The sequence below is a fragment of the Chlorocebus sabaeus genome, chromosome 20 (assembly GCF_047675955.1).
Source record: "Chlorocebus sabaeus isolate Y175 chromosome 20, mChlSab1.0.hap1, whole genome shotgun sequence".
NCBI classification, from domain to species: Eukaryota; Metazoa; Chordata; class Mammalia; order Primates; family Cercopithecidae; genus Chlorocebus; species Chlorocebus sabaeus.
In genome coordinates, this window is record NC_132923.1 from 121206685 (window position 1) to 121231021 (window position 24337).

General features: G+C 58.0%; 2 protein-coding genes across 6 annotated transcripts in view; both read right to left on the reverse strand.

Moving 5' to 3' along the window:
- Positions 1-166: 166 nt before the first annotated feature.
- SLC25A34 (solute carrier family 25 member 34) lies at positions 167-6766 on the reverse strand. Of its 2 annotated transcripts, XM_007980424.3 has the most exons (5): positions 4702-6766; positions 3555-3620; positions 3304-3456; positions 2826-2960; positions 167-2340 (listed from the first exon to the last, which is right to left on the reverse strand). In XM_007980424.3, exons 1-5 carry the CDS (start codon positions 5119-5121, stop codon positions 2158-2160), a joined length of 957 nt encoding a protein of 318 aa, XP_007978615.3. In that variant the 5' UTR covers positions 5122-6766; the 3' UTR covers positions 167-2157. The 2 variants fall into 2 exon arrangements, with proteins under 2 accessions (XP_007978615.3, XP_007978616.3); XM_007980425.3 differs by lacking the exon at positions 2826-2960.
- A 111-nt stretch (positions 6767-6877) lies between these two features.
- PLEKHM2 (pleckstrin homology and RUN domain containing M2) overlaps positions 6878-24337 on the reverse strand; it is a 45426-nt gene continuing 27966 nt past the window's right edge. The window contains exons 4-20 of one of the 4 annotated variants that reach the window (XM_037984999.2): positions 24119-24218; positions 23485-23572; positions 21838-22024; positions 20378-20437; positions 16101-16329; positions 13813-14631; positions 13497-13566; positions 13288-13378; positions 12913-12977; positions 12457-12545; positions 11707-11839; positions 10910-11100; positions 10373-10438; positions 9582-9741; positions 9118-9297; positions 8920-9036; positions 6878-7848 (exon numbers count right to left, since the gene is read on the reverse strand). In XM_037984999.2, coding sequence (XP_037840927.2) covers positions 7711-7848; positions 8920-9036; positions 9118-9297; positions 9582-9741; positions 10373-10438; positions 10910-11100; positions 11707-11839; positions 12457-12545; positions 12913-12977; positions 13288-13378; positions 13497-13566; positions 13813-14631; positions 16101-16329; positions 20378-20437; positions 21838-22024; positions 23485-23572; positions 24119-24218 — 2783 coding nt within the window. In that variant the 3' untranslated portion in view covers positions 6878-7710. Of the gene's footprint in view, positions 7849-8919; positions 9037-9117; positions 9298-9581; positions 9742-10372; positions 10439-10909; positions 11101-11706; positions 11840-12456; positions 12546-12912; positions 12978-13287; positions 13379-13496; positions 13567-13812; positions 14632-16100; positions 16330-20377; positions 20438-21837; positions 22025-23484; positions 23573-24118; positions 24219-24337 lie in introns of those variants that run through there. The other 3 variants (XM_007980426.3, XM_073007817.1, XR_005235733.2) reach the window with 3 other exon arrangements.

Here is a 24337-nt window from a genome sequence, read left to right on the forward strand (position 1 = left end):
CCCTGGTCCACTAGGTGGCAGGCCTCACCTGGGTCCAGCAGGGCGAGGCTGAACAGGTGGATACGGCTCCCATCCTGCTTTCACAAACAGAAAGGGCAGAGGGAGCAGAAGGTGGGGGTCAGGGATGGGGGAGACTGAGACTGGCCACAGAGGGGGTTCGCTGAAGTAAACAAAATATAAAACTTTATTGGTTTGGAGTGTGCAGTAGCAGGTGTTCCTGGGAACAACCCTTACAGACTCGGGGTGTGGCTGGGAGGGCAGGTGGGGCTGCTTGGCAGCAGTGCTGCCCCTGCCAGGGAGTTGGTGTCCATCTCTGCAGTGCGAAGGTTGGTGCGGCGTTGAGAGCACACCCATGGGGAGTGGTGCTCAGTCTAGAGAAAGGGCCCAGGGTCTGCTGCTGGCCCTGCCACATTGCTTCCCTTTCCCGGGCCTCAGTACCCTCATCTGAACAATGGGCACTCGGAGTTCCTTTCAGGCATGTCAGGATATGTGCAAATGCCCACAGTGCGGGCTGCTGGGAGGCCTGCCGTGAGAGCCCTTAGATGATGTTGGCTGAGGCCGGGCGTGGTGGCTCACACCTGTAATCCCAGCACTTTGGGAGGCTGAGGTGAGCAGCAAGGTCAAGAGTTCAAGACCCACCTGGCCAACACAGTGAAAGCCCATCTCTACTAAAAATGCAAAATTAGTTGGGCATGGTGGTGCACGCCTGTAGTCCCAGCAACTCGGGAGGCTGAGGCAGGAGAATCACTTGAACCTGGGAGGTGGAGGTTGTGGTGAGCCAAGATTGCACCACTGCACTCCAGCCTGAGCAACAAAGCGAGATTCCATCTCAAAAAAAAAAAAAAAAAAAAAAAAAGATGATGGTGGCTGAACTGCGGCCCCTGCAAATGTGCATGTTGAAGTCCTACCCTCTAGTAGCTCAGGATGTGACTGCATATGGAGATAGGCTCTTGACAGAGATAATTAAGTTAAAATTGGGCCAAATGAGGTGGCTCATGCCTGTAATCCCAGCACTTTCGGAGGCTAAGGCCAGTGGATCACTTGAGGTCAGGAGTTCGAGACCAGTCTGGCCAACATGGCGAAACCCCGTCTCTACTAAAGATACAAAAATTAGCCAGGTGTGGTGCTGGGCGCCTGTAGTCCCAGCTACTCGGGAGGCTGAGGCAGGAGAATTGCTTGAACCTGGGAGGCCAAGGTTTCAGTGAACCGAGATCATGCCACTGCACTCCAGCTTGGGTGACAGAGCGAGACTTCGTCTCAAAAAAAAAAAAAAAAAAAAATTAAAGTGGGGTCATGAGGGTGGGTCCTAAGCCAACATGATTTGTGTCCTTATAAAAGGAGGAGATCAGGACCCAGACGCACATCAAGGGACCACCATGTGCAGACACAGGGAGAAGGTGGCATCTGCAAGCCACGGACAGAAGCCTCTGAAGAAACCAGCTTGCTGACAGCTTGGTCTCCAGCATCCAGCCTCCAGAACCGTGAGAAAATACATTCCTATTGTCTAAGTTGCCCCGTATGTGGTTCTTTGCTATAGATGCCCCGGCAAATAAGGCAAGTGACAACGCCACAGCCTCCTAATGCACCCCAGCTCTCACCATGGCACAGCGACCCCTATGAGCAGTCCGGACCCATGGGCTTCTCACAGTCATGCACTTGTCAAGCGCATAGGTCTGGGGTGAGCAGGGCTAAGCTCCAGTCCTGGCTCTGCCACTTCAAAATTGTGTGGCTGTGGTCAAAGCCACATCACCACTCTCAGCCTTGGCTTTCTGATGGTAAAAGAGGTAAAAGTGCCGGCCTCGCGCTGCTGTCTGAGGCCTAAGTGAGCCGATGTGTGTAAGTTACTGGGCCTATGCCGTGTGCTTGCCTGCAGCAGTTGCTATAACTGAGTAAGGCTCTGGGATGCGGTGACCCAGTACACCGTATGGAGAAGGAAGAGAATTGTCTGGAAGACAGAATGGGTGGTAATTTGGAGTGGATGCTCTGGCCCTGGGTGGGCCAAGGGGCTGGGTGGACCAGAGCTGTCCACACTCTCCCGGGGCCTCTGGCAAGGCCCAGGCCCATGGCCCGCCCTGGGACAGCCAGTTGTGCTGCAGCAGGCCATCACTTCCGGCCAAGTGCCGAGCCATGTCAGGATGTGGGAGTGAGGGCCGCCATCTAGGTGCCCTGGTGCTGGGCCCGCCCAGCCAGTTTCCGAAGCTCGTCCCAGAAGAGCATGCTGAGGATAGTGTGGGGACCCAGGCGCAGGTAGGCGGGGCCCAGGCCCTTGTAGAGCGCCAGGGGTCCCTCTTGCCGCCAGATCTTCACCATGCAGTCGGTGAGGCCCCCATAGAGCTGGCCCTGGGGAAACACATGGGGTGAGTGTTACTACAGGGGCCGTGAGGCCCTGGCTGGCACCACGTCTTGGCACACGGGTCAGTTTCACCCCCACACACCCTATGGACAGCGCGTCTGTATTGGGCACATGTGTGAGGCTGCGGTGCCATGAGAAGGCTGTAGGATCAGGCCTGGATTCCAGTTCTGGCTCCCCCACTTACCAGCTGGGGGAACTCATGCAAGTCACTTGATCTGTCTGAGCCTCAGTTTCCTCATCAGGAAGACGAATGTGATTTTAAGGATGGAATAAAATCCAGATGTGAAAGTGCTTAGCCTGTGCTTGGGACATGGGAGCTCAGCAAACAAGCCCAGTTAATGTGTTTGCAGGCATGGCCTGTGTGTGCATGTCTCTGGCTGTGCATATGTGAGTGTGTGTGAGTGTGTGTGTGTGTGTGTTGGGGGGGTGCTCCCAGCTCCCCACATCCTCCCCTAGACCCACTCCTGCTCACCCTGCCAGCTCTGTCCACCGGCTGATTGTATAGCCGTGTGCTGACCACATCGAAGGGGGTCATGGCGACAACCACGGCTATGCTGCTAATCATGCCTCCCGCCAGGGCCACCAGCCAGCTGTCCTCCGGGAGCCACTGTGGGGATGGCACAGGTGGGGACCCCTGCATCTGCCCTCTACCCACCCACGTGGTGCCCTCCCGGCCTCCTACTACACAGGGGCTAAAAGGGCTGCAGAAAGGGGAGCAGATGGGGCCCCTCCAGCCATCCTCCAGCCCTGCCACCCTGAGCTCCTTCTCAGCTTTGGGGTTCACTGCTGACCCCCCACTCCTGCTGGTACCAAGGGTCAGAGTCACGACTCTGAGGGCAGAGGCCCCATCTGTTGCCACCCCCTGGTCTTCCCCGTGTGGAAGGAGGCAGGTGGTCCCCCTCAGTCCCGTGTGTCTCTGTGGGTAGGCACAGGTGTCCCCAGCTCCTCACCTGTTGCTTCTGCACCCAGGCCTTGGCAGAGGTGAAGGTGGCCAGCTGGGCAGCTGAGCCTACCATGACTCGGGGCACAGCCCCACCAACGCCCTGCCACAGACCCAGCAGCCCTTGCTGCCGCCAGATGGTCTCCAAGGCACCCAGGACAGTCTGTGGGGAGAGGGCACGGGGTCACTGGCCACCCGTGCCCAGGCTGGGAGCATGCCCAATCCGTGCCCCCAGGGAGCTCTGAGAGTGGCAGGCCTCACCTGGTGATTGTGCTGGTGTCCCACAGCCATCGCGGCCACTGTCTGGGCTTGCAGCTGTGTTTTGATCTGTAGGAGCAGAGGGGACATGGGGTGTGGGGATGGAGCCTGGGAGAGCCAGGATGAGCTGTGTGTGTTGAGGGCGCCTCCGCCCCTGTGCCCCTGGAACTCAGAGCTCTGTGGTCCCTAGCCTGAGGCTTAGGGGTCATGTGAAATAGGGTTGAGGTGCAGCTCTGGGGTCGGCCTGGGTTTTGCATCTCAGTGTGACTTGGAGCGAGTTACTTAACCTTCTCTGGACTTCAATTCTGTCACGGTTGGAAAGCTGTTCTGAGGATTAAGTGAGACAATGACTCCCCAGCACCAGCCAAGGACAAGGCAAGCCTTTGCTCAAGGGTAGCTTTTTTCTTTTTGTTTCTTTCTCTATTTTTTTTTTTTTTTTTTTTGAGACAGAGTCTTGCTCTGTTGCCCAGGCTGAAGTGCAGTGCCACGATCTCGGCTCACCGCAACCTCTGCCAGCCGGGCTAAAGCGATTCTCCTGCCTCGGCCTCCCCAGTAGCTGAGATTACAGGATGCATCACCACGCCCAGCTAATTTTTGTGCTTTTTAGTAGAGACGGGGTTTCACCATGTTGACCAGGCTGGTCTCAAACTCCTGACCTCAGGCGATCTGCCCGCCTTGGCCTCCCAAAGTGTTGGGATTACAGGCGTGAGCCACCGCGCCCAGCCAAGGGTAGCTTTTTTCAAAACATTTTTTAAAAATTTTTTTATTTGTTTTGGGCGGCCCTGAGGCGTCCCTGCAGAGTGCACGTGAGGAGGAGGCCCTCAAGGGTAGCTTTTATTCTTATCGTACACGAGGCACAGGAAGAGAAGTAACCAAGCCAGGATTTGAGCCAGCGTATCTGCCACCCTTTGCCCCCTCCCCTGGCCCAGGACCAGTGGGGCAGGGTCCCCAGGAGAGCATGGATCAGAGCAAGGCCCTGGTGCCCTGGGCCAAGGGGCAGATTCCAGGCCTGGGCTAAGATGTTCCAGGGGGCAGCCCCACCCAGGCTGCCCCACCCCACCCAAGTCCACTGAGCCCAGCCTTTGGAGGCTGCAGGGTCCCTGCAGGAGCTGGGTCATGGGATGGTGGAGGATGGAAACAAGCCACTCACCAGGTAAGCAGGGCTCCCCACGAAGGCTCCCAGTGCTCCTGCCACGGCTCCTGCAACCACGGTGCCACCTGGTTGCTGTGTGAGGCCAGCCTGGCATGCCAGGCTGTAGCAGTAGAAACGAACGCCGTTCATGAGGCCTTGGTACAGAAGGCCAGCAGCCAGCCCCTTCTGCAGGCCCCACAGCCCGTCTGCTCGGGCCACAGCAGTGACAGAGGCCATGAAGCCCCGGTAGGGCTGTGGGTAGGTGCCCCGGGCCTGCAGCTCCCCCTGCAGCTGCAGCCGCGTCTTCACCACCTCCAGGGGGTTGGTGAAGACACAGGCCAGGCAGCAGGCCGAGGCACCCAGCACCAGGTCCACTGCTGGGGGAACTGTCTCCACAGCCTCCGCGCCAGTGGCCTTCTGTGCCTGGGCCAGGTGCATGGCACAGGCCCTGTGGTGGTGGCGTTTAGGCTGTCTGTAACCTCGCAGGGCCACGGGGCTGGGGTTTGCAGGGGCCTGAGGCCATGTCTAGAGGGTAAGAGTCCTGGTCTGATAGGCCTGTGGCTGCCTGGAGTCCCTGGTCTATCTCAGCAGTCCACCTGCTCTGCTCAGCTGTTCCAGTGGTCTGCTGGAGCCTGAGACACGCCTCCACCGGCTGTGACCAATCCCAGCTGCTTCTGTGCTCACACCTGCCAGCTGAGGGCGGGCCTGGACCCTGGGATCTGGGGGAAAGGTCACTTGGGACTGGAGGGAGAGCTTGGATAGGGAGAAGGTGCCAACCAGCTCAGGCTCCTCCTCCTGGTCTCCCTCTGGCCCTGGGTAAATGGCTGGCACCCCTGCCTTGCCTCTGGCTTAGCCTGTCCAGCTTTGGCAGAGCCCTGGGCAGGGGGCAAGTGACTGGGAGGTCCCTGGCATGGGGTACATGGCCAACTTCGCCCCTGCCCCACTCTGCCCCTGATGTGCCCCTGGTGACTGACTTCCCCTTTCCAGGACTCAGTCTTCCAGTCTGGCTCCCACTGTCTATAGGCCCATGCTCAGCAGGGTCAGAAGTAGAGAAGGGCTCTGGAGCCCTGGGGGGAGGACTGGAATCCCAGGTGCCGCTCTTATGTGCGACCCTGGGCAAATCACTTCCTCTCAGAGCTTCACTTTCTCTCCTTTGTAAAATGAAGACACTGACATCCACTCCAGAAGGTTCTGTGGAGGAGTGGCGATGAGAACAGTGTGCCTAGGTCAGTGCCACGCCGAATAAAAGGCACCCGCATTGCCTGCTGGCCCCCACCCCCACTGCCTCCGGCTCCTATGCCCCCCTCACTGCTCCCAGGACTTCAGGGCGCCTGGGTGAGTAGGAGTTGAGGAGTGACCTCAGCTGGTAAGGACTTGCAGCCAGTCCTGCCCTCCTGCTGGGGGAGCCCCTCCTGGGCTGGGCAGGAGGCTCTGCTGCTCCCTGAAGGAATGGCCAGGCAGCCAGTGGGGCAGGAGGTGGCCCTTGGATGCCCTTTGTGCCTGCTGAGAAGAGAGCGCCACCTGGGCCAGCGGTCAGGTGTGTCTGCTCAGGCTGGGGCCGGCACCAACATGCCCACTTTGGCCTCTGCCCCCAGACAGCTCTTTCCTGCCAGGCCACCCTCAATCACCCAAGGCCCAGTCCAAACCAGAGGCAGAGCCACCCAGGCTGGAGTCCCACACCCACCTCCCAGGGTCCACCCCTTCCCTCCCAGGCCCTTGAGGCAGCAGTGCTGAGTGGCTTGAGGGCCTCGGGCTCCCGGCCTGGCAGGCTTGTCACCCTCTGGCCAGCCCCGGAGAGGACAGTGCAGCAAGCAGCAGGAAAGCTTGGATGCTCCTGGCTTTGGGCACTCACTCCGGGGCTGTGGAGGCAGGAGCGTCCCGCCCCGGGATGGGCTGCAGATGGTGGGCGGTAGTGCAGATGTGCCCTGGGGCTTGAGTTGGTGGCTGCTCCTCCCCTGGCCGCTGTAGCAAACGGGAACAGGAGGGAGGGCAAAGGTCAGGCTGAGAAACTCCCAGGGCCTGAGGGCCTGCAGTGAGTCCACCCGGCAACTGTGGCTGATCTGGTTCTGCATATCCTGTGTATCCCTCGTGTCAGGCACAGGGCAGGATGGAGGAAGGTTTGCAGAAAAGGGCCCAAGGGATTTGGAGACCTCCCTTCCCCTACCCTGCTCACAAAGGGCCAGTGACAAGCCTCGGCAATATAACATGTCTATTTTATTTTAAAAAACAAAACCCAAACCACCTGAGCCCTTCCCCAGGAGGCTCTGGACGAAACTCTAGGGAAGGGCCTGGCTCCAGCCAAGCAGGGGACAGTCAGAAGATGTCAACATGGATGCCAGGCTGGTGGGCTCTGCCCTTCTCCAAGCACCCCATCCACCCCTTTTGCTCCTTGGTGCTACAGGCACTGCCAGGTTGAAGGGAGAGGCAGGGCAGGACCGTGGGCATGCAGAGCCTCCTGGCAGCCAGGGAGGGCTGCCCGCCCCCTGCATCTGGCGAGGCAGGCAGCTGTGTGTGCGGTGATGGAGCTAGGAGGAGGAAGCATGCACAGACACCCCCTGTTCCTGCTTCCCCACGCGGCCAGGAGAGTGTTCAAACACGAACAAGGATGGCTGGGCACTCAGGGCCCCAGCCCCCAACCCAGGAGAGGAAGAGGGGGCTCCCGCCCTCCTGGTTCTTTTGTTCTTCCTTAGATCGATGCTGTTCTCAGTGCCACTCGGCAGAGATTCTGCAGACTGAGGCAGACGCCCGGGAGGAGGGCATGCATCTGCAGAGCCCACAGGGCTCAGACCCTCTGCCCCCAGCGACCTCCATTCGCTACCTGTCGGGCAGGATGCCCAGGGGTGCTGGGCACCTGATCTGGATCCCTGGAGTGGAGGGACCCTGTCTTAAGCCACACTCGGTTTTTTCTGCCGCCCGGGGCAGGGGTGGGCTGTAGGCTCCCGACAGTATGGCGACAGCCGTGACAGTGTGCCTGTCGGTTGGCGTGCCTTCCTTTCCTGCCCACCAGGGACGCCAACCAGCTCTGCCTCAGCACCAGGGGTCTCGGGAGGCTCGGCCTCGGCAGAGACTGTCGCTGCGCTGCCAGGCGCTGTGGATGAGGCTCAAGGCATCCTCGAATTTCTTCTTGTTGGAGGCTTCCTGGATCGCCGTGTGGGGGAGGTCCACCTGTGTGGAGGGCGTGCAGAGAACAGATGAGGGCTGCAGCAGTCTTCAGGGCTTGTGAGCACCATGCCTGGCTATGCCTTGGCCGCGGCGCCTGTCAGGCCCTCCCATACCTCCCTGGGAACAGCTTCCACGCTGCCAGTTTCTCCTGCTCTTGCCAGGGGCTTGAGCTGAGGATGGGGTGGTACCCGCTGAGCCCCCTCTTTCCTGGGAAGGCCCCAGCCCTCAGTATGGCCCAGCGAGGCAGGCGCTGCAGGGAGGTGGTCTGTCCTGAGCTGTTCTCTGCCTCCGGGTAGTCCAAGCTTCCACGGGGCTAGAGCACAGCACATGCTCAAAACCCACTTGTGCAGGGCTCTCATGAGCGCCCTCCCACACTGGTGCTAAGCCTGGAGGGTAAGGAAGAGGGTACTGCCAATCTTGTGCCCCCACCATCTGAGCACAGCTGGAGGTCCACCACCATGCGTGCTGTTTGATTAGAACTAAGGTCAGGAATTAAGTTTCTTAGGTTCTGTTTTCAGCTTCGGCCTCAGACTCACTAGGAGTCAGGGTTTTGCCCCTTTGGTTCTAAGTTTTTGTGCCTGTCAGGTGTGTCTGCTCAGTCTGGGGCCAGCACCAACATGCCCACTTTGGCCTCTGCCCCCAGACAGCTCTTTCCTGCCAGGCCACCCTCAATCACCCAAGGCCCAGTCCAAACCAGAGGCAGAGTCACCCAGGCTGGAGTCCCACACCCACCTCCCGGGGCCCACCCCTTCCCTCCCAGGCCCTTGAGGCAGCAGTGCTGAGTGGCTTGAGGGCCTTGGGCTCCTGGCCTGGCAGGCTTGTCACCCTCTGGCCAGCCGAGGAGGGGACGGTGCAGCAAGAGGCAGTAAGGACAGCGAGGACTCTCCTGGGTTTGTTTCAAGAGCAGCAAGCACTCACCCCCCAGGTCTGAGGCAGGAGTACCCTGGTACATGGCTGTGCCCAGGATCCTAGAGGCAGGGCCAGGTCCTGGGAGCAGCTAGGGTTCGTCTCCCCAGGGAGTGGCTCCCACTCCACAGGGTCCCTGGCTAATGGGGTTCCTGGGCAGCTGGGTACCTGATAAATGGTTTTCCACCCAGAGTTCAGTGCAGACAGCAATCGGTCCAGTTCAGAAGTGCAGCTCAGGTAGATGACCCAGGGCGGAAGGAGCTGCTGGCTGTCCTGGGAGAACTCCTAGGGAGAGCCAGGCCCCCGGTGAGCAGTCAGAGCTTTCCTTCTGCAGGACCTGCATCCCCACCCCCACCCCCAGCTCACCAAGACACAGTACTCCTTGCCCGGCTCAGTGGAGACAGCGCTGATGTCGCCCAGCTTGGCTGTGCCCAGAGAGCGGAAGAAGCTGGTCTGGCAATCCTCATGGCACGTGAAGAGGCGGTCATCGGTGAGGACCAGGCAGCAGGGGATGCAGGGGCTGGGAGCTACGCCCTGAGGGATGACCTGGCAGCGGGGCAGGGGAGAGGCAGGCTGGGGCCTCCAGGGCTGGTCTACACCAGAACTCCCCACTCCAGGGGACCCAGCCAGCCCTTCTGCTCTCCCTCCAGGGATCAGGAGTAGAGGTGGGGATGGGAGTGATGCCCCTGAGCTCCAGGGTCCATTCCTGGGCTGCCCCCTGGAGGTCTTGGCCCTCAGGTTGCTCTGTGACTATGGGTTTAGAGATGGGACCCTGGGGGTCTGGGTGGGTGAGGCAGGCCAGGTGAGCGGTGGGGGCAGGCAAAGCTCACCCCTTTGGACACAGCCTGGCAGAGGTGCTGCATCCACTCAGCCATCTCGGCCTCACTCTCGGCACTCAGCTCTAGGCAGGGCCGGTCGGAGAGAATGACCTGGAAGGCGTGGGGCCGATCCGTGGTGTTGGCTCTCCGGCAGCCACCGCACTGCTCCCCCCTGGGCCAGAGGAGGAGGGTGAAACGGGAGCGAGAAGGCAGGGGCAGCATCGAGGGGCAGCCCCCAGGGTTGGTGCAGGGTGTGCGGCACAGGGTCTGCCCCACCGTCCTGGGGGCTGGAGGATACCAGAGGGCTCTCCAGGCCCCTCCAGCTCCCAGGAGAAGTCTGGGAGCCCCACCCACCACCTTTCTGTGTAACACCTTTCATCTCCAGAATGCCCAAGGTCTTCTAAATCCCCAAGCATGGCCAGGTGGGGCTGCGAATCAGTTGTCCCTCTGGCCCTCTGAGAATTGGCCTCATTCATTCATGCGTGCTTCCTCTTGAGGGCCCGCTGTTCCTTCCGATTACCCGAATGTCCATCTCCCATCAGGCCGGGAGCTTCTGGGGAAGGGCCTGCCTCCCCCATCAGACTGGACCTGTTCTAAGCCAGGAGCTCCTTGCTGCCTCCCTCATCCCCTCCTGTGGGCTCCTTGCAGCATTCCGATCATGGAAGCCCCAGGCCACCTGTCAGGGCCGCTGGATCGGGGAGGGCTGAGGGCGAGGCTGAACTGCCAAGCGGGGAGGACATCTCGAACGAGGGAGACGGCAGCTCTGGGCCCCAGGACACACCCCCTTCTCCCGGGACACTCACCCCATGTTCACTGAGAGCAGAGGGATGACATCGGTGCGGTCCGGGTACTGGTAGAGGATCCCGTTGCTGCAGGGACACAAAACAGGGCGAGTGAGCCCTGTCCCAGGAACTGGGGCCAGGCAGAGCCCAAGTCCCAGGGTTCCCCTCCCACACACATGCTGTGGCCATGAACCTGAGGCAAAGGAGGCCAGGAGCTGTCATCTACGGAAGGGAGGGTGAAGAAAGCCCTGGGGGCCCAGCAGGGAACGTGGCCACCTCAGCAGACCTGGGACACAGCTCAAGGTTCATCAGAGGGACCAAGCCTGCGTCCTCCCCTGAGGCACTCAGGGATTCCTGGGCCCCAAAGATGACTGGCTGTACAGAGAAGCTCTAACAGCCTGAGCTAGGTCGACTCCAAGCTCTTATAGGGAAGAGAAGCGTCCTCTTCTCAGGCTGCTCCCTAAGTGACCTGCTGCGGAGAGATCCCCCGGCTGGGGACCTGACTGCCCAGCCACCCCAGGGCCCAAGCCCCAGGCCTGGAGCTGCCAGGGCTCCCACCTGAGAACCACAAAGCACATCTTCCAGTGTTCCTTGCCCAGGTAGGAGGTGCCCGCCTTGTAGTGCAGCATGCCTTCTTTGGTGATGGTGCCCTCGGGGGGTGAGCAGTGGCAGGGGGCAGGGCCCAGGGACTCATCTGTGGGGTCCTCCCAGTGCACAAGGCCGTAGAAGCGCACGGTGACAGCAGATGCCTGGGTGGGGGACAGGGAACAAAGCAAGTAAGGCCGGGGCCAGGCAGGTGGCTGAGCCCGGACTGGGCTCACTGATGGCACCTGGGGTAGCCAAGAGCAAGGGTTTTGTTTTTTTTTCGGGGACTGAGTCTCGCTCCGTCACCCAGGCTGGAGTGCAGTGGTAAAATCTCTACTCACCACAACCTCCACCTCCCAGGTTCAAGCGATTCTCCTGCCTCAGCTCCCGAGTAGCTGGGATTACAGGTGCCCGCCACCGTGTCTGGCTAATTTTTGTATTTTTAGTAGAGACGGGGTTTCACCATTTTGGTGAGGCTGGTCTCGAACTCCTGACCTCAGGTGATCTGCCTGCCTCGGCCTCCCAAAGTGCTGGGATTACAGGCGTGAGCCACCACGCCCTGCCGAGCAAGGGTGTTTTAACCTTAGGACACAGCCCAAGTAGGAAGGTGGACATGACCTTCCTCCCGTCCAGGATGGGAAAGCCCCGTCCCATCCCACCCAGGTAGGCGATTGTGAAATGGCAAAGACGTCTATGTGCATCCCTTAACCTTCATGGCTGCTGCTCTGCCATCTCAGGGGCCGCACCCAGCTTCCTCCCCAGGTTCTTACCTCACACTTCGATTCTTGGGCCACAAATTTGGCCAGTGCCAGCTTCTCCATGGTGGCATCCGTCAGGATGCTGGGGTAGGGTGGTTCTCGACAGCCTTTGATCATGGCTGACTTCAAAGAAGCCAAAAAGAACCTACACAGGGAGTGGGGTGTGTGGTTAGAGGCCTGAGAACAGGGCCACAGCTGGACAGGGCTTAGTCTTGAGCGCTCCTGGCCTGGAGGGGGTCACAGAAACTTGGGGGAGGGGCCTGGCTAGAACCAGTGACCAGGGTGGCAGGTGCAGCAATGACGAGGTCCAAGGTCATCAAATGACAACTGGAACAGGCCTGATCATTCTCAGTGGCCAAGGGGCCTTGGAGTTTGACAGTGAGGCAAGACTGACAAGGAGGGTTGGCAGGACTTGAACGGGTGGGACCTTGAGCCAGGACAAGGATGCAAGCGTTCAAGGGCACACCTGGCCCAGCAGCATGGCTCTCTGCCTTCCTTCCTGTCAGACAACTCATGCCAGCACCCCCAAGAGTCGCCAGGGGCTGAGGTCACCTGGGCTGACCACACGAGTCCCGTGATTTTCGTCTACTTGCCTGCCTCTCTGAGCAGATGCAGGTTCCACAGGGAATGCATCTGGTTTCCCCTCCTGGATCTCCCACTTCCCATCCCCCACTCCCTACCCCCACCCCCAGGGCACCCACACCTATGTATGGGCAGCTTCGGACTCTCCAGTACTTCCAGAGGGGCGGGGTTGCCACTCACTCAGCCAGCGCCACATCAGCCGTGTCCAGCAGAAACTGCTTCCTGCGGTTGGTGCACACCAGCTTCACCGTCTGCTGGTCAAGGCCAACCTGCCAGAAACCACACCCCGACATGCACTTGGGGCTTGGCTGCTGCCTGGTGGCGGAGGCAGTGTGGCCAGGCTGAGCGCTTGCTGGGAAGGAAGAAGCACACCCCGGGCCGCCACCAAGTAGAGCCCCAGAGGCCAGGGGCTGGCATGAGTGAGGGAGGGGCGGTCAGAAATCTAGCACGGGAAGAGGCGACCTCAAGCTTGGTTCTTACCCCCCAGCATCGTGTACAGAAGCGTTTGAGAGTTAAGTTGGTGCCCAACCCCGGGATATGAGTAAGGGGCTGTGCCTCGCCCTGCAGCTCTATGGGTAAGTGGCCTGAGAAGCCCTGTACCTACAGCAGGCGCGCAACTGCGGAGCCTGGACTCACCGACACATAGTCAAGTTCATTGTAAGAAACGGCCTCTTCCACCAGGTATGGCTTCTCTGTGGCCCCTGAGAGAGGAGACCCCAAGGCCTATTATCCCCACAGGCCTCTTTTCTCTCCCCCTACCCCATTTTCTTAGACAAAGCCCCCGCTCTTAGGGGCCTCTCCTTGCCCTGCAATAGGAGGATGGTGTGGAGTGCTCACACAGGGAGCCCCAGGCTCATGTCTCAGGGCTGCTGGCAACACCTTCCTTGGGGTGCCTTTCCATCACTGCATGCCAGGCAGCCGGAAGGCAGTCAGAGGGCAAGGGGACTGGGGAAAATGGGCTGAGAGTCAGCCTCATCCACAACCCACTGTCTGCCCGGGGGCGGCGGGCACCTTTCCGGAGCAGGTAGACATAGCAGTCTGTGAGCAGCACGTACAGCAGCTGCAGGTTGCCCTCCATGTGCCCGGTGCTCATCCGGATCATCTGGGGGCCGAAGCAGACAGGAGTCAGGCAGGCAGTTCCTGCCGCTCCAGCGGGGGCGGTGGCCCATCCCGCCTCGCCCTTGTGGTCTCTTGCTCGCTCCTGAGTTCCTAGGACTTACTTTGAACAGCTGCTCTTCGTTTTCTCTGAACACGTGGATCATTAGCAGGAGCAGGTGATTGTTGTCTACTCTGTGAGGGCCAAGTCAGGAGGGTGAGGTGTCAGGTGGGCAGAGGTGGGCGAGGCCACACCCCACCCCAGAGCCAGGGAGTAATGCCTCCACCTCCCACCCGGAGCTGAAGTTAGGGAGGGAGGCTCACACCCCTTTTCATTCAGGCTAGGTCTTCCTAGTGCTTAATTTATCTGAAGGTCAGAGGTGCAGTGTCCCCAGCTTCAAGGGCGGGGAGAGTCCCATGCCAGTCGCACAGTCTTGTTACCTGAACTCCGAGGAATGGACCATCTCCGAAGGGCTCCCCTGTCCCTCATCCACCCCAGAATCCTCAGCGCTACTCAGATACGGGCTGGGCTGGTCTCGCTTGAGCTGGCAGAGAACCTCCTGGGTCCCAGGCTCTGGCTCAGACACAGGCCCCTCCCTGACCAGAGACAGCTGGGCCTCCAGCTCCTGAGCCTCCCTCGTGGTATCCTCTAGGGGCCGAGGCGTCTGTCCCTCTCCTCCTCCTCCCTCTTCTTCTTGGCCAGCAGCCTCAGGGCTACTAGGAACATGCAGCGGTTGGCCAAGCCCTGCAGGGTCATGGTGGCCGCCACCTGATGTAACAGTGCTTGGACTCTCGACGGTAAAGCGGTAGAAGTCCATTGGGGCTGAAAGCCCCTCACTAAAGTCGCAAAGCGGCAGCCTCTCCGGGGCATCCCCGGGAGAGCCGGTCCGAAAGGACTGGTCTGGGGGCTCAGCACGGGAGCACCAGGTGCTGGGGTCCAGCTGCCCGTTGAGCTGGTCGATAACCTTGCTCAGAGGCTGCCCCAGGCGCTCCATGGAGGTGTCCTTCATCTCGGGGATCAGCAGGCCAGGCTCGGAGCGCTCGCTGCTCTCCGTGGTGCTGCTCGGCCCCTCTCCCTCCTCCTGGGGGGAGGCAAGCGTAGTGTCTGGCGAGTCCCGCCCCAGGCTTGGGCTGCCGTTGCGGCTGTCACTGTCCCCCTGCTTGGCACATTTCTTCTGGCTGCAGGCGGGGTGGAGTGGACTCGCCTCCTCATCTGATCTGCTCTTTTTCTTCTTGCCAATTTTCTTCTTCTTGGTGACTCTGGGACAGTAATGACAGGCAGAGAGTTAACACCTGAGGAGTCCAGTGCTGAGGAAAACCAGGCTGGGTCACGGTGGTGGTGCTGGCCATGTAACCTCTGAGGGCACAGCTAGCGTGTCAGTGGTCCTAGGCAGTGCTGGGTGGAGGCACTGGCTCAGGGGACAACAGCGGCTCAGGCCCTGAGGTACCCCCTTTGCTGGCAGAGGCGGGGTGGGGGTAGCATGGGCTGGGCACAGATGGCTGCAGCCAGAGGAACCCCAGAGTGGGTCCTCCGAATTCCTCCTAATGGAACAGCTGAGCTAGGTGCACACTAGGAAAGGAAACCAGGCCACGGCTGGTCAGACAATGCCCCCTCCACTCAGCCCCTCTGAGGATGTGGATCCTGAGCTGACCTCACTTCCCTTAGGCATCATGATGGAGGAATCACCCAGAAAGTACTCAGCGCTTTCTGGACTCATGCTCCGGGTCCCACTCTGGTTCCAGGTTGGCTGGAGTGGGCTTAGCTAAGGGACCCCAGGTCTGAGCATGATGCTGCTGTGGACTGGAACCAGCCTATGGGGTGGCCTCCTGGCTCCAGTCACCGGGGAGCAATCCCCCACCTCAGGCCAGCAAGCCTGGGCAGTCTGACATGCACACAGGGCTTCTCTTAGTCAGTGTGAAGTTTCAAGAAGGGGTCAGGGAGGTCAGAGAGCTGGGGAGGCTCTGGTCGACAGTCCCTGCTGGCCACCCACCACGTCCCTCCTTTCCATGTCGTGCCCATATGACAAAGATACTTTTCTTTCAATGAATCTCAGAAATTGTATCTTAACGTCCAAGAACTCCTTTAGGAAGAGTCCAGCCTGAAGGTGCTTTCTGATCTTAGGCAGACCCAGCAAATGCCCCGGCAGCCTGGACATGGCCCCAGACGCCAGCCACAGTTGCTGCCTGTGCCACCGGCTTCCAAGGGCTTGAGCCCTACAGTGGGGTGAATGTGTGTGTCCCCTCCAAATTGCTATGTTGAAATCCTAACTCCTGATGTGATGGTATCAGGAGGTGGGGCCGCTGGGAGGTGATGAGGTCCTGAGGGTGGGATCCTCAGGAATGGGATCAGCGCCCTCATAAAAGGGACCCTAGAGAGCTTTCTCTCTGTTCCCCACCACGACACAGCGAGAAGAGGGAAATCTGTGAATCCCTCATCAGAGCCTGGCCACGCTGGCACCCTGACCTCGGACTGCAGGCTCCAGAGCTGTGAGAATGTCTGCTGTGGAAGCCGCCCGTCTGCAGTGCTTTATTCCAGCAGCCGAGATGACTAGGACAGGCCTCCACTTCCTCTTGCTCAAAGAACCTCCTAGAGGTGGGAAGGGTTTCCAGGAAGGTGTGCAACTGCCCTCAGGGGGTGTCCCAGTCTGCCCTGGACGAACAGCTGATGCTGGGAGTAGACAGGTTGGACCCCAGGACCCCAGCTCCTCTCTGGGCCCCTCCCCGCTGACCTGATGACCTCGAGCTCTGTGCAGGTATCTGGCAGGTCCAGGGCCTGGGCCTCCTCCTTCTCCTGAGAGGTGGTGTGCACGGGGGTGGTGTCAGAGGAGGACACGGTCTCTGCCGGCTCCTCGTTGAAGGGGTTCTGGCGCTGGGTGGGGCTCCTGGTGGAGGCCTTGCTGCTGGTCAGGTCAGAGGCTGTGGAGCGGGGGCCGCTGACCGTGTCTGTGAGGTCTCCATCTGGGAGGACAAGGAAGCAGGAGACACCCTATCAGGCACCTCCTGGGGTCCCCAACCCCCAGAGCATGCGTTAGCCCAGGAGGGAGGCAGACTGGCCAGTTCCTCCCAGGGAAACCTATTTCCTGGGAAATAGGAAATAGGGGTGGCCCCTATTTCGAGTAGAAGCCCCAACCTAACAGGACATGGGATTTGTACTTTAGGAGCAACTTGGAGGGACACCATCTCCACCACCCCTGGGGGCCCTCCAGAGCTCACAACAATTTGGCTGAGTTTGTGTTAAGGGCCCCGCGGGGAAGCAGCCTCCAGGCTCAAGCTCCAGGCTAAGTCCCATAGGGATAGTGACTTCGAGGCCTCCATGGGTGGCTGGGAGCCCCAGAGAGGAGCCAGGCTGCATGCTCTTAGGTTACCCTCAGAGCCTTCCTGCCAGGCTGCTACAGGGGTATCCAGCAGCCCCGTTAGCCCCATACCCCACTTGTAGGGCTGAGAGGCGCCCAAAGTCCTCTGAAGGGTCCCTTGCAGTGGTCAAAGGACACAAAGTGAGAAGAATGGAGGAAGACAGCAGAGAAAGTGAGGGGTGCAGAGTGGGGGCAAAGGCTGGGAGGACAGGATGAGAGCCCAAGGGGTGGGAACCATGGGGCAGAGGGAAACGCCCAGAGCGCAGAGTAGAGACAAGATGACAGAGCAGGGCAATGAGAACGAGGTGTGAAGGGGCAAAGACAGGGGTCTGAGAGGCTGCCCCCCAGGCTGCTTCTCCCCAGCAGCCCCAACCTACACACTCCTCAGGGGCAGGACCAGGCGCCCCTGCAAGGGTGGTGCAGTGGTGCTGAAACTCCTTTTTTTTTTTTTTTTTTTGAGACGGAGTCTCTCTCTGTCGCCAGGCTGGAGTGCAGTGGCACGATCCCAGTTCACTGCAACCTCCGACTCCCCGGTTCAAGTGATTCTCCTGCCTTAGCCTCCTAAGTAGCTAGGATTACAGGCATGCGCCACCACGCCCAGCTAATTTTTGTATTTTTAGTAGAGCCAGGGTTTCACCATGTTGGCCAGGATGGTCTCAATCTCCTGACCTCGTGATCCGCCCCCCTCAGCTTCCCAAAGTGCTGGGATTACAGGCGTGAGCCACCGCGCCCGGCCAAGAACCCCATTTCATTCAAGCGTCAGCTCACTGACTGGTCCTTTCTGAGTCATACCCTGACACGGCCCCCGAGAGGGGAGCTGGCTTAGACATCCTGCCCCACCCAGCCATCTGCCCCTGGTTACTGCAACAGGGCAGGAGAGGGAGCATGGGCAGGTGAAGCACACAGGCCATTTAGCCAGTGGCAGATGGGAGCCACCCAAGCAGAGAGCTGAGGCCCAGCTGGTGAAACCGCGTGGGTGAGGGTCAATGGCAAGGGCCAAGGCTGGTCATGCTCCATTTGCCAGTCAATACTCATCTTGCTGGCTGCTATCTGCCCGGAAGAAAAGAGGCAAATATGCGCCCCACAGCCCCACTGGGGGCTCAACCAGCTGTCAACTTAGTGCCTCTTGGAAGCCTCAGGGCAGCTGTCTACTGATGCAGCACACCATCCTTTTTTTTTTGAGACAGGGTCTCACTCTGTCGCTCAGACTGGAGCGCAGTGGCACAATCACAGCTCACTGTAGCCTTGACCTCCTGGGTTCAAGTGATCCTCCTGCCCTGCCTCAGCCTACAGAGTAGCTGGGACTATAGGCGAGCACCACCATGCCTGGCTAATTTTTGTAGTTTTAGTAGAGACGGGGTCCCCCTGTGTTGCCCAGGCTGGTCTCAAACTCCTGGGCTCAGGTGATCCTCCAGCCTCAGCCTCCCAAAGTGTTGGGATTACAGGTGTGAGCCTGGCCTCCCCACCGCCCTTTTTTTTTTTTTTTAAGTCTGCTGTCTTTTAATATAAGGACAAAAGAGGAGGCTAAAGGCAATGAGCAGCTCTGCCAGACCACACCAGCAACATTGGGGACTTTTTCCAGATTTCCTGGGATCCCAGAGCCTGAGTTCTAAGATACAGAAAACCATGCCTCTCGGTCCCAAAGCAGGCTCCTGCCAAGCCCATGTGTTCTTGCTCCAGCCCCTGTGATTCTCCTCAGCACATGTGGTTGCACCCAAGAGGAGCCCTGACAGGTGAGTGGGCAGATCATGAGATGTGGTGGGTGTCAAGACCTGGATGCCCACCAGTTCTGTACATAAGCCAGAGACCAGGGGAAGGCCACCCCAGGCTCAGAGTTTGGAGCTGCCCCAAGTCCTGCCTTCCTCCAGGTCCAAGGAGAAGACAGAGCCTCCCCAGGTGGGCTGCCAGAGTGAGCTCAGGAATCCTGCTCCAGGAACTCAGGAAATCTCACCCTGCCCTGAGGCAAGCAGTGCAACTGGGCTGTTAGTTCTCAGGCCGCAGGGAGCTCTGAAAGGCTGCAGAGGAAGGTCAGGCCCTGCTTGTCAAGTGACTGCAACAGGCGTGTCAGGAGGGGGGTTAGTTGTTAGAATCAGAGGGGAAAAAAACAATATCCAGCATGTGTGCTGCAAGAAGAGAGGCTGAGAGGGTACATGACGTTATGATGGAATTCTGGAATCCAAGCTAATTTAGCTCAAACAGGGGACCCCTCAACACTACTCTTGGCCAAGTGTCATAGTGTGCTAGCAGCCCTCTCTCAGCGCTGCCAGAGTAGACGCTGAGGCCGGAGGCTGAGGAGGCGCTGAGAGTGAGGGCTGCTAGCACTCATCAATTCCGGACACAATAGTTTATTTTTACCAATGCCACATCTTATTTCCCCCAGAGTTAAGGTATTTCATACTCACATTATTTGGGAAGGGATCACCTGTCCCCCATCACTCAGTGATCATATCTCTAATAATGTGGGGAGAGCCACCTGCCCCTCATCCTCAGGTTGTGGCAGTTCTCACCTCCCCTGTTCAGAGGCCAGGTTCCCTCACCTCCCCTGTTCCAGGCTGGAAGTGGCCCAGAGGGTAGGAGGCTCTTTAATAACAGGGATTTGGACCAGGTGCAGTGGCTCACACCTGTAATCCCAGCACTTCGAGAGGCCGAGGCAAGTGGATCACCTGAGGTCAGGAGTTCAAGACCAGCCTGGCCAACATGGGAAAACCCCGTTTCCACTAAAAATACAAAAATTAGCCAGGCATGGTGGCACACACCTGTAATCCCAGCTAGTTGGGAGGCTGAGGCAGAAGAATCGCTTGAACCCGGGAGGTGGAGGTTGCAGTGAGCCAAGATTGCACCACTGCACTCCAGCCTGAGCAACAAAGCTAGACTCTGTCTCAAAAAGTAAAATAAAATAAATTAACAGGGATCTGCTATGGCCTCAGATTTAAGGGGGGAACATTCACCTTATTGGCAACATAGCCTTTGCTTTGAGTAATCGTGGCAACCTGGAAATAGTTTTGTGAATTTATGTAAGCCCAGAAGTGGAATTTCAGGCAGAAAAATGCCCAGGCACTGCTACTGCCCAGCAGACAGGGTGGGAGGGCTGGCAGATTTCCTTTTAATCTGCTTTAAAGCTTCAAAGAGATTCTGTCTGTAGGAAGTTTCAGCTGTACCTGGGCAGTTCCCTTACTTGGACCTCAACCACTCCAAAACACCCATGAGGAAGCCATTAGGAACAGACTGAAAGAATCAAGCTCTTTCTCCTCGATGCTCATCTGACCCAAAGGAGCTTACAACCTGCATGTTTAAAGGCATGGTTTTCCAGAACAAGTCTTTGTTCACTGGGTCAGGCCCTACACAGCCCGAGAGCATCAGCTGGCACTGGAATCAGGAAGGGTGATCCTGTATCCCCCGAAATGCAGCCACTTAGTGACTCTGAGAGGCCACTGCACAAAGGCAGGAGCCCTGCACTGGGAGAAGGGATTTGCCTACGGCTAGAGGTCCAGTTTTCCCACTGCAGAATTCCATCTATTAGAACACCAAACTTGGCTTTATTATGATTATGGACATTATTATAAATAATAAGGAGCTGATTTGATACATGCAGCAAGCTTGGCATGGAAACATTGCAAAACAGGAAAAGAGGGTAACAGCGGACTCTGGCCCACCTTCCCAGTCTGTGCTGGGTACAGACGGCACTGCTGGAAACACATCTCCAAAATCATAATCTACAAAAACGAGGGACAAAACTGAAGATTAGAAACACAGGCAGTGGAAGGACGACTGGAGGGAGGGGAGGGGAGATGGGATGGGAGACACGGGGAGGAAATAGGAGAGGAAAACTTCAACTTTCTACATTGTATCCAACAACCTTGGGGAAACTGACTAGGGCCCTGGCTGCCTCTCAGCTTGGGCACTGGTCCAGGAGCCTCCAACCAGCTGGAAAGACCTTTCAGGGCCACCCCTTTCCATACCCAGAAGCTGGTTCTGGCAGAGAGAAGCCTTGCTGCCTGTGCCTAGCTTTGTTTTCTACCCCTTGCGTTCCTTCCCTCTGTACCCTAGCAGGGTACGGAGACACTGCCCTGGCAGCTGCGGTTACACAATCTCCAAATTGCTGAGGGGACACCTCCATCCATGGATCCATCCTTGCCCTGGCTCTTCCAGCAAGGCCCGCCCCTCCGACTCCTCTAAGGTGGCCCATGGGCCCAACCTAAGGAGACTGAACTGCCGTCTTCAGCTTGCACAGTCAGCAATGCAGGTCTTGCTAACAGCAAGTGTGAAAGGGACCTACCTCCCTTCCTGGGACATATAACCCATGGTACAGCAGAAATAAAGAAAGGGGAAGGTCAAGGTCTCAATGCTAAGGCAATTCCAGGGTGCCCCAGGGCTGAACTGGGGCTGGGATCCCCTTCCCTGGAGGTGAGGTGGTGGGGTGAAGTCAATGAAGGGCTCTGGTCTCCCACAGGGGAAGAGGGGGCGAAAATGGCCAGTTTTATCCATGAACACCAGGGCCTAAGGTTTGAGAGAAACCAGGCTGTTCCAGTAAGTCATTGGGTCAAGACAACAAAATGACCTGCAGCTTCTTCCTCGGTCTCTGATGCAAAGGGTGAGACCATCCCACACATCAGCGATCGCAGAAGGAACTCGGAGAAATTGGACGGACACGCAGGACACAGTGGCAAGGTTTCCCTGTGCTTCAGACCTGCCTGGTTCTCTCTTCTTCTAGGGGTTGCTTAACCTCTTTCTAACTGGAATGTGGGTTCAGACAAGCTCCCCAGAGCAGGCAACAGTCAACCCTGTGACAAGGGTTTCCACGTCCCACTGCTAAACCTTCCTTGCTTAGAAAACTGCCCCAGGCATGTGACTAGAACCTTCTGGAAAAGGGTCTAACCTTAAAATATATATATATATATATAAAAAATTTTGGCTTTTTGTGCCCAGAATCCGCTTTTTAGCCACCACAGGGACTCTGAGGAGATGAATATCTGGGAAATGGCCAGCCCTGTTTAATTGCAAATTTCAGCCACCAGATCAAAACTAGCCAAGAAAGACGTCACTCAGCCAGGCTTAAGCAGCTCAAGTCTGTTTCACAGCAGGGGCTTGGCCGTTCTGCCCTGGGGCCACTCACCCTCACTAGATGGGGCAATCGCACTGTCATCCCACTCCAGGTTGGTGGAGGTGACGGAGTTGAAGGAGTTGAGGGACAGACTGTCTGAGCCGTGGACCGAGCTGGGAAGGCGGTCTTCGAAGTCCAGCAGATACTGAGGTTTGTAGTAGTCGGGCATGTAGGGGGCCAGGTCTAGGTAAGGGGCATCCTGAGGAGAGAGTAGAGGAGGCCCGTTTGGTGGGAGACTCCGTGTAACGGCCTTCCGCGGACAACAGAATCCAGGCCTGGGAGACGCAGATGTGCCTCTGTCACACCCTCTATGCTAGTTATTCTTTGGGAAATCAAGGGCTGAAAGTACTAAATTCAAAGAAAAGCTGGTAAGAAGAGCAGTGTGAATAGTGTTGGCTTTTAAAGCTGTAAAGCTGCTGACGGAAGACACAGCTGTCAGAACTCAGCTATACCCTTTGATGCCCCCGCTGTCTCTCTCTCTCTCTTTTTTTTTTTTTTGAGACAGTCTCACTGTTGCCCCGGCTAGAGTGCAGTGATGTGATCTCGGCTCACTGCAGCCTCCATCTCCTGGCTTCAAGCGATTCTCCTGCCTCAGCCTCCCAAGTAGCTGGGATTATAGGCACCCACCACCACACCCTGCTAATTTTTGTATTTTTTTTTTTTTTTTTTTTTAGTAGAGACGGGGTTTCGCCATGTTGGCCAGGCTGGTCTCGAATTTCTGACCTCAGGTGATCCGCCCACCTCAGCCTCCCCAAGTGCTGGGATAACAGGTGTGAGCCACTGCATCTGCCCCAGGGAGGTCATTTGATTAGGACAGGGCAGCTGCATTCCATTCTGAGCCCATTCCAAGAGGTGCCTGGGAGCCTCTTTGGCTCCATGTGGGCCAGCATCACATTTGTACAGGATGTGATGGGGAGAGAAGCTTGAGAACTTGAAGAGGGTGGCTGAAGGCTCGTCATGGAGCTGATGACACCTTTCAGAACCCCAGAAGCACCAGGCTGAATTTGCCTTGTCCTAACTCTCATGTCCTAAACATGAAGGCCAGTTCTTCTGGGTTAAGATACTCCAGACACCGGGCGCAGTGGCTCACGCCTGTAATCCCAGCACTTTGGGAGGCTGAGGGGGGTGAATCATGAGGTCAGGAGATCGTGTCCATCCTGGCTAACACGGTGAAACCCCGTCTCTACTAAAAATACAAAAAAATTAGCCAGGCGTGCTGGCGGGCGCCTGTAATCCCAGCTAGTCTACTCGGGAGGCTGAGGCAGTAGAATGGTGTGAACCTGGGAGGCAGAGCTTGCAGTGAGCCGAGATCATGCCACTGCACTCCAGCCTGGGCGACAGAGTGAGACTCCGTCTCAAAAAAAAAAAAAAGATACTCCAGGCAATGTGCCTTTTCTCCAAGTTGGATAGGGAGATAGGAGGAAGTAACCTAAACCAGGAATTCTTGCCATCAGTAAGGCAAGAGAATCACTTCTCTTCTCACTCAATTCAACGGACCCTGAAACCTTTCCCTCACCCGAAAAAACAAGCTTTGCTCAAGCCCAGTCATACTCAACAAGCTCCCCCACCAAGACCTGAGAAATGAAACTGCCGCCCACCCTGCCCCTCCCCCGGCCCCTCCTCTGCTTCCCACAAGCAGCGCGGGCCCTGGTGTCTCACCAGGTCCAGCTCGAAACGAATGAACTCTAGCCCGGACACCAAGGTCAGGAAGAGTGTCAGGTGATCGTGGCTGCAGACCAGGGCATTCCTGCAAGACACAAGAAGCCACGATGGTGCCTCTGGGTCTGTTGACCAGCCTGGCCTGAGCTTACCAACATGCCAGCTGTGTTGAAATTTGACACGTGATGTCCCCCACCTTGGAAGGCACCCATCTTGATATAGCTATCGCCCACCACCCTCTCAGCGATCTCCTGCTGGGTTAGCAGCCACACTGCACTGTCCTGCCAGTGTCTTCAGAGATGGATAAGCACAAGGCTTGTCAGGCTCTCAGCAGCTGCTGTACACACACTGTTCCTGCAGCAACCCTAGCAAAGCCTGAGCCAAAGCTTGGGCACTGGTCAGCTCTGAAGCCTGGGAGGAGGACCAGGGAGCAGCAGAGACCCAAACTGGACCCAGGAGCCCAGATGGGACACCGGTGCTCTCAGTGAAGGCCACCCAGCTACCGGCAAGGTTCTAATGGCTCTCTGGCATCACTGATGTGGCACACTGTGCTGTCTGCATGACCTCCCACCTTTGGGAGGTGGCTGAAGGGGCGCTCTGAGGCTAGGGGAGACAGACCATCCCAGACACTCACTTGACATAGTACTTATGCAGCAGACCCAGGTTCTCCTGGAACAACCGCAGGTAGCTCTCCAAGGAGTTCTCGTTGAGGGCCAGGTACAGCCAGGCACGGCCTGCAAACAAAGGCAGGAGTAACCGGCAGGAAGGCCTGTCAGAGTGCTGGCTTTGATTTGCCAAGCAAGGGCAGAAAGGAAAGAAAGAGCAGGTCAGGGGACCAGGCACTTCAGCAGCC

Bases quoted from the DNA above. Each gene is read 5' to 3' on its own strand.
- SLC25A34 (XM_007980424.3), bottom strand. From the start codon at position 5,121: ATGCACCTGGCCCAGGCACAGAAGGCCACTGGCGCGGAGGCTGTGGAG. The intron at 3,621-4,701 runs GTGAGTGGCTTG...CTGCTCCTACAG, and splicing joins TGGGGAGCCCTGCTTACCTG to ATCAAAACACAGCTGCAAGC. The intron at 3,457-3,554 runs GTGAGGCCTGCC...CTCTCCCCACAG, and splicing joins GACACCAGCACAATCACCAG to ACTGTCCTGGGTGCCTTGGA.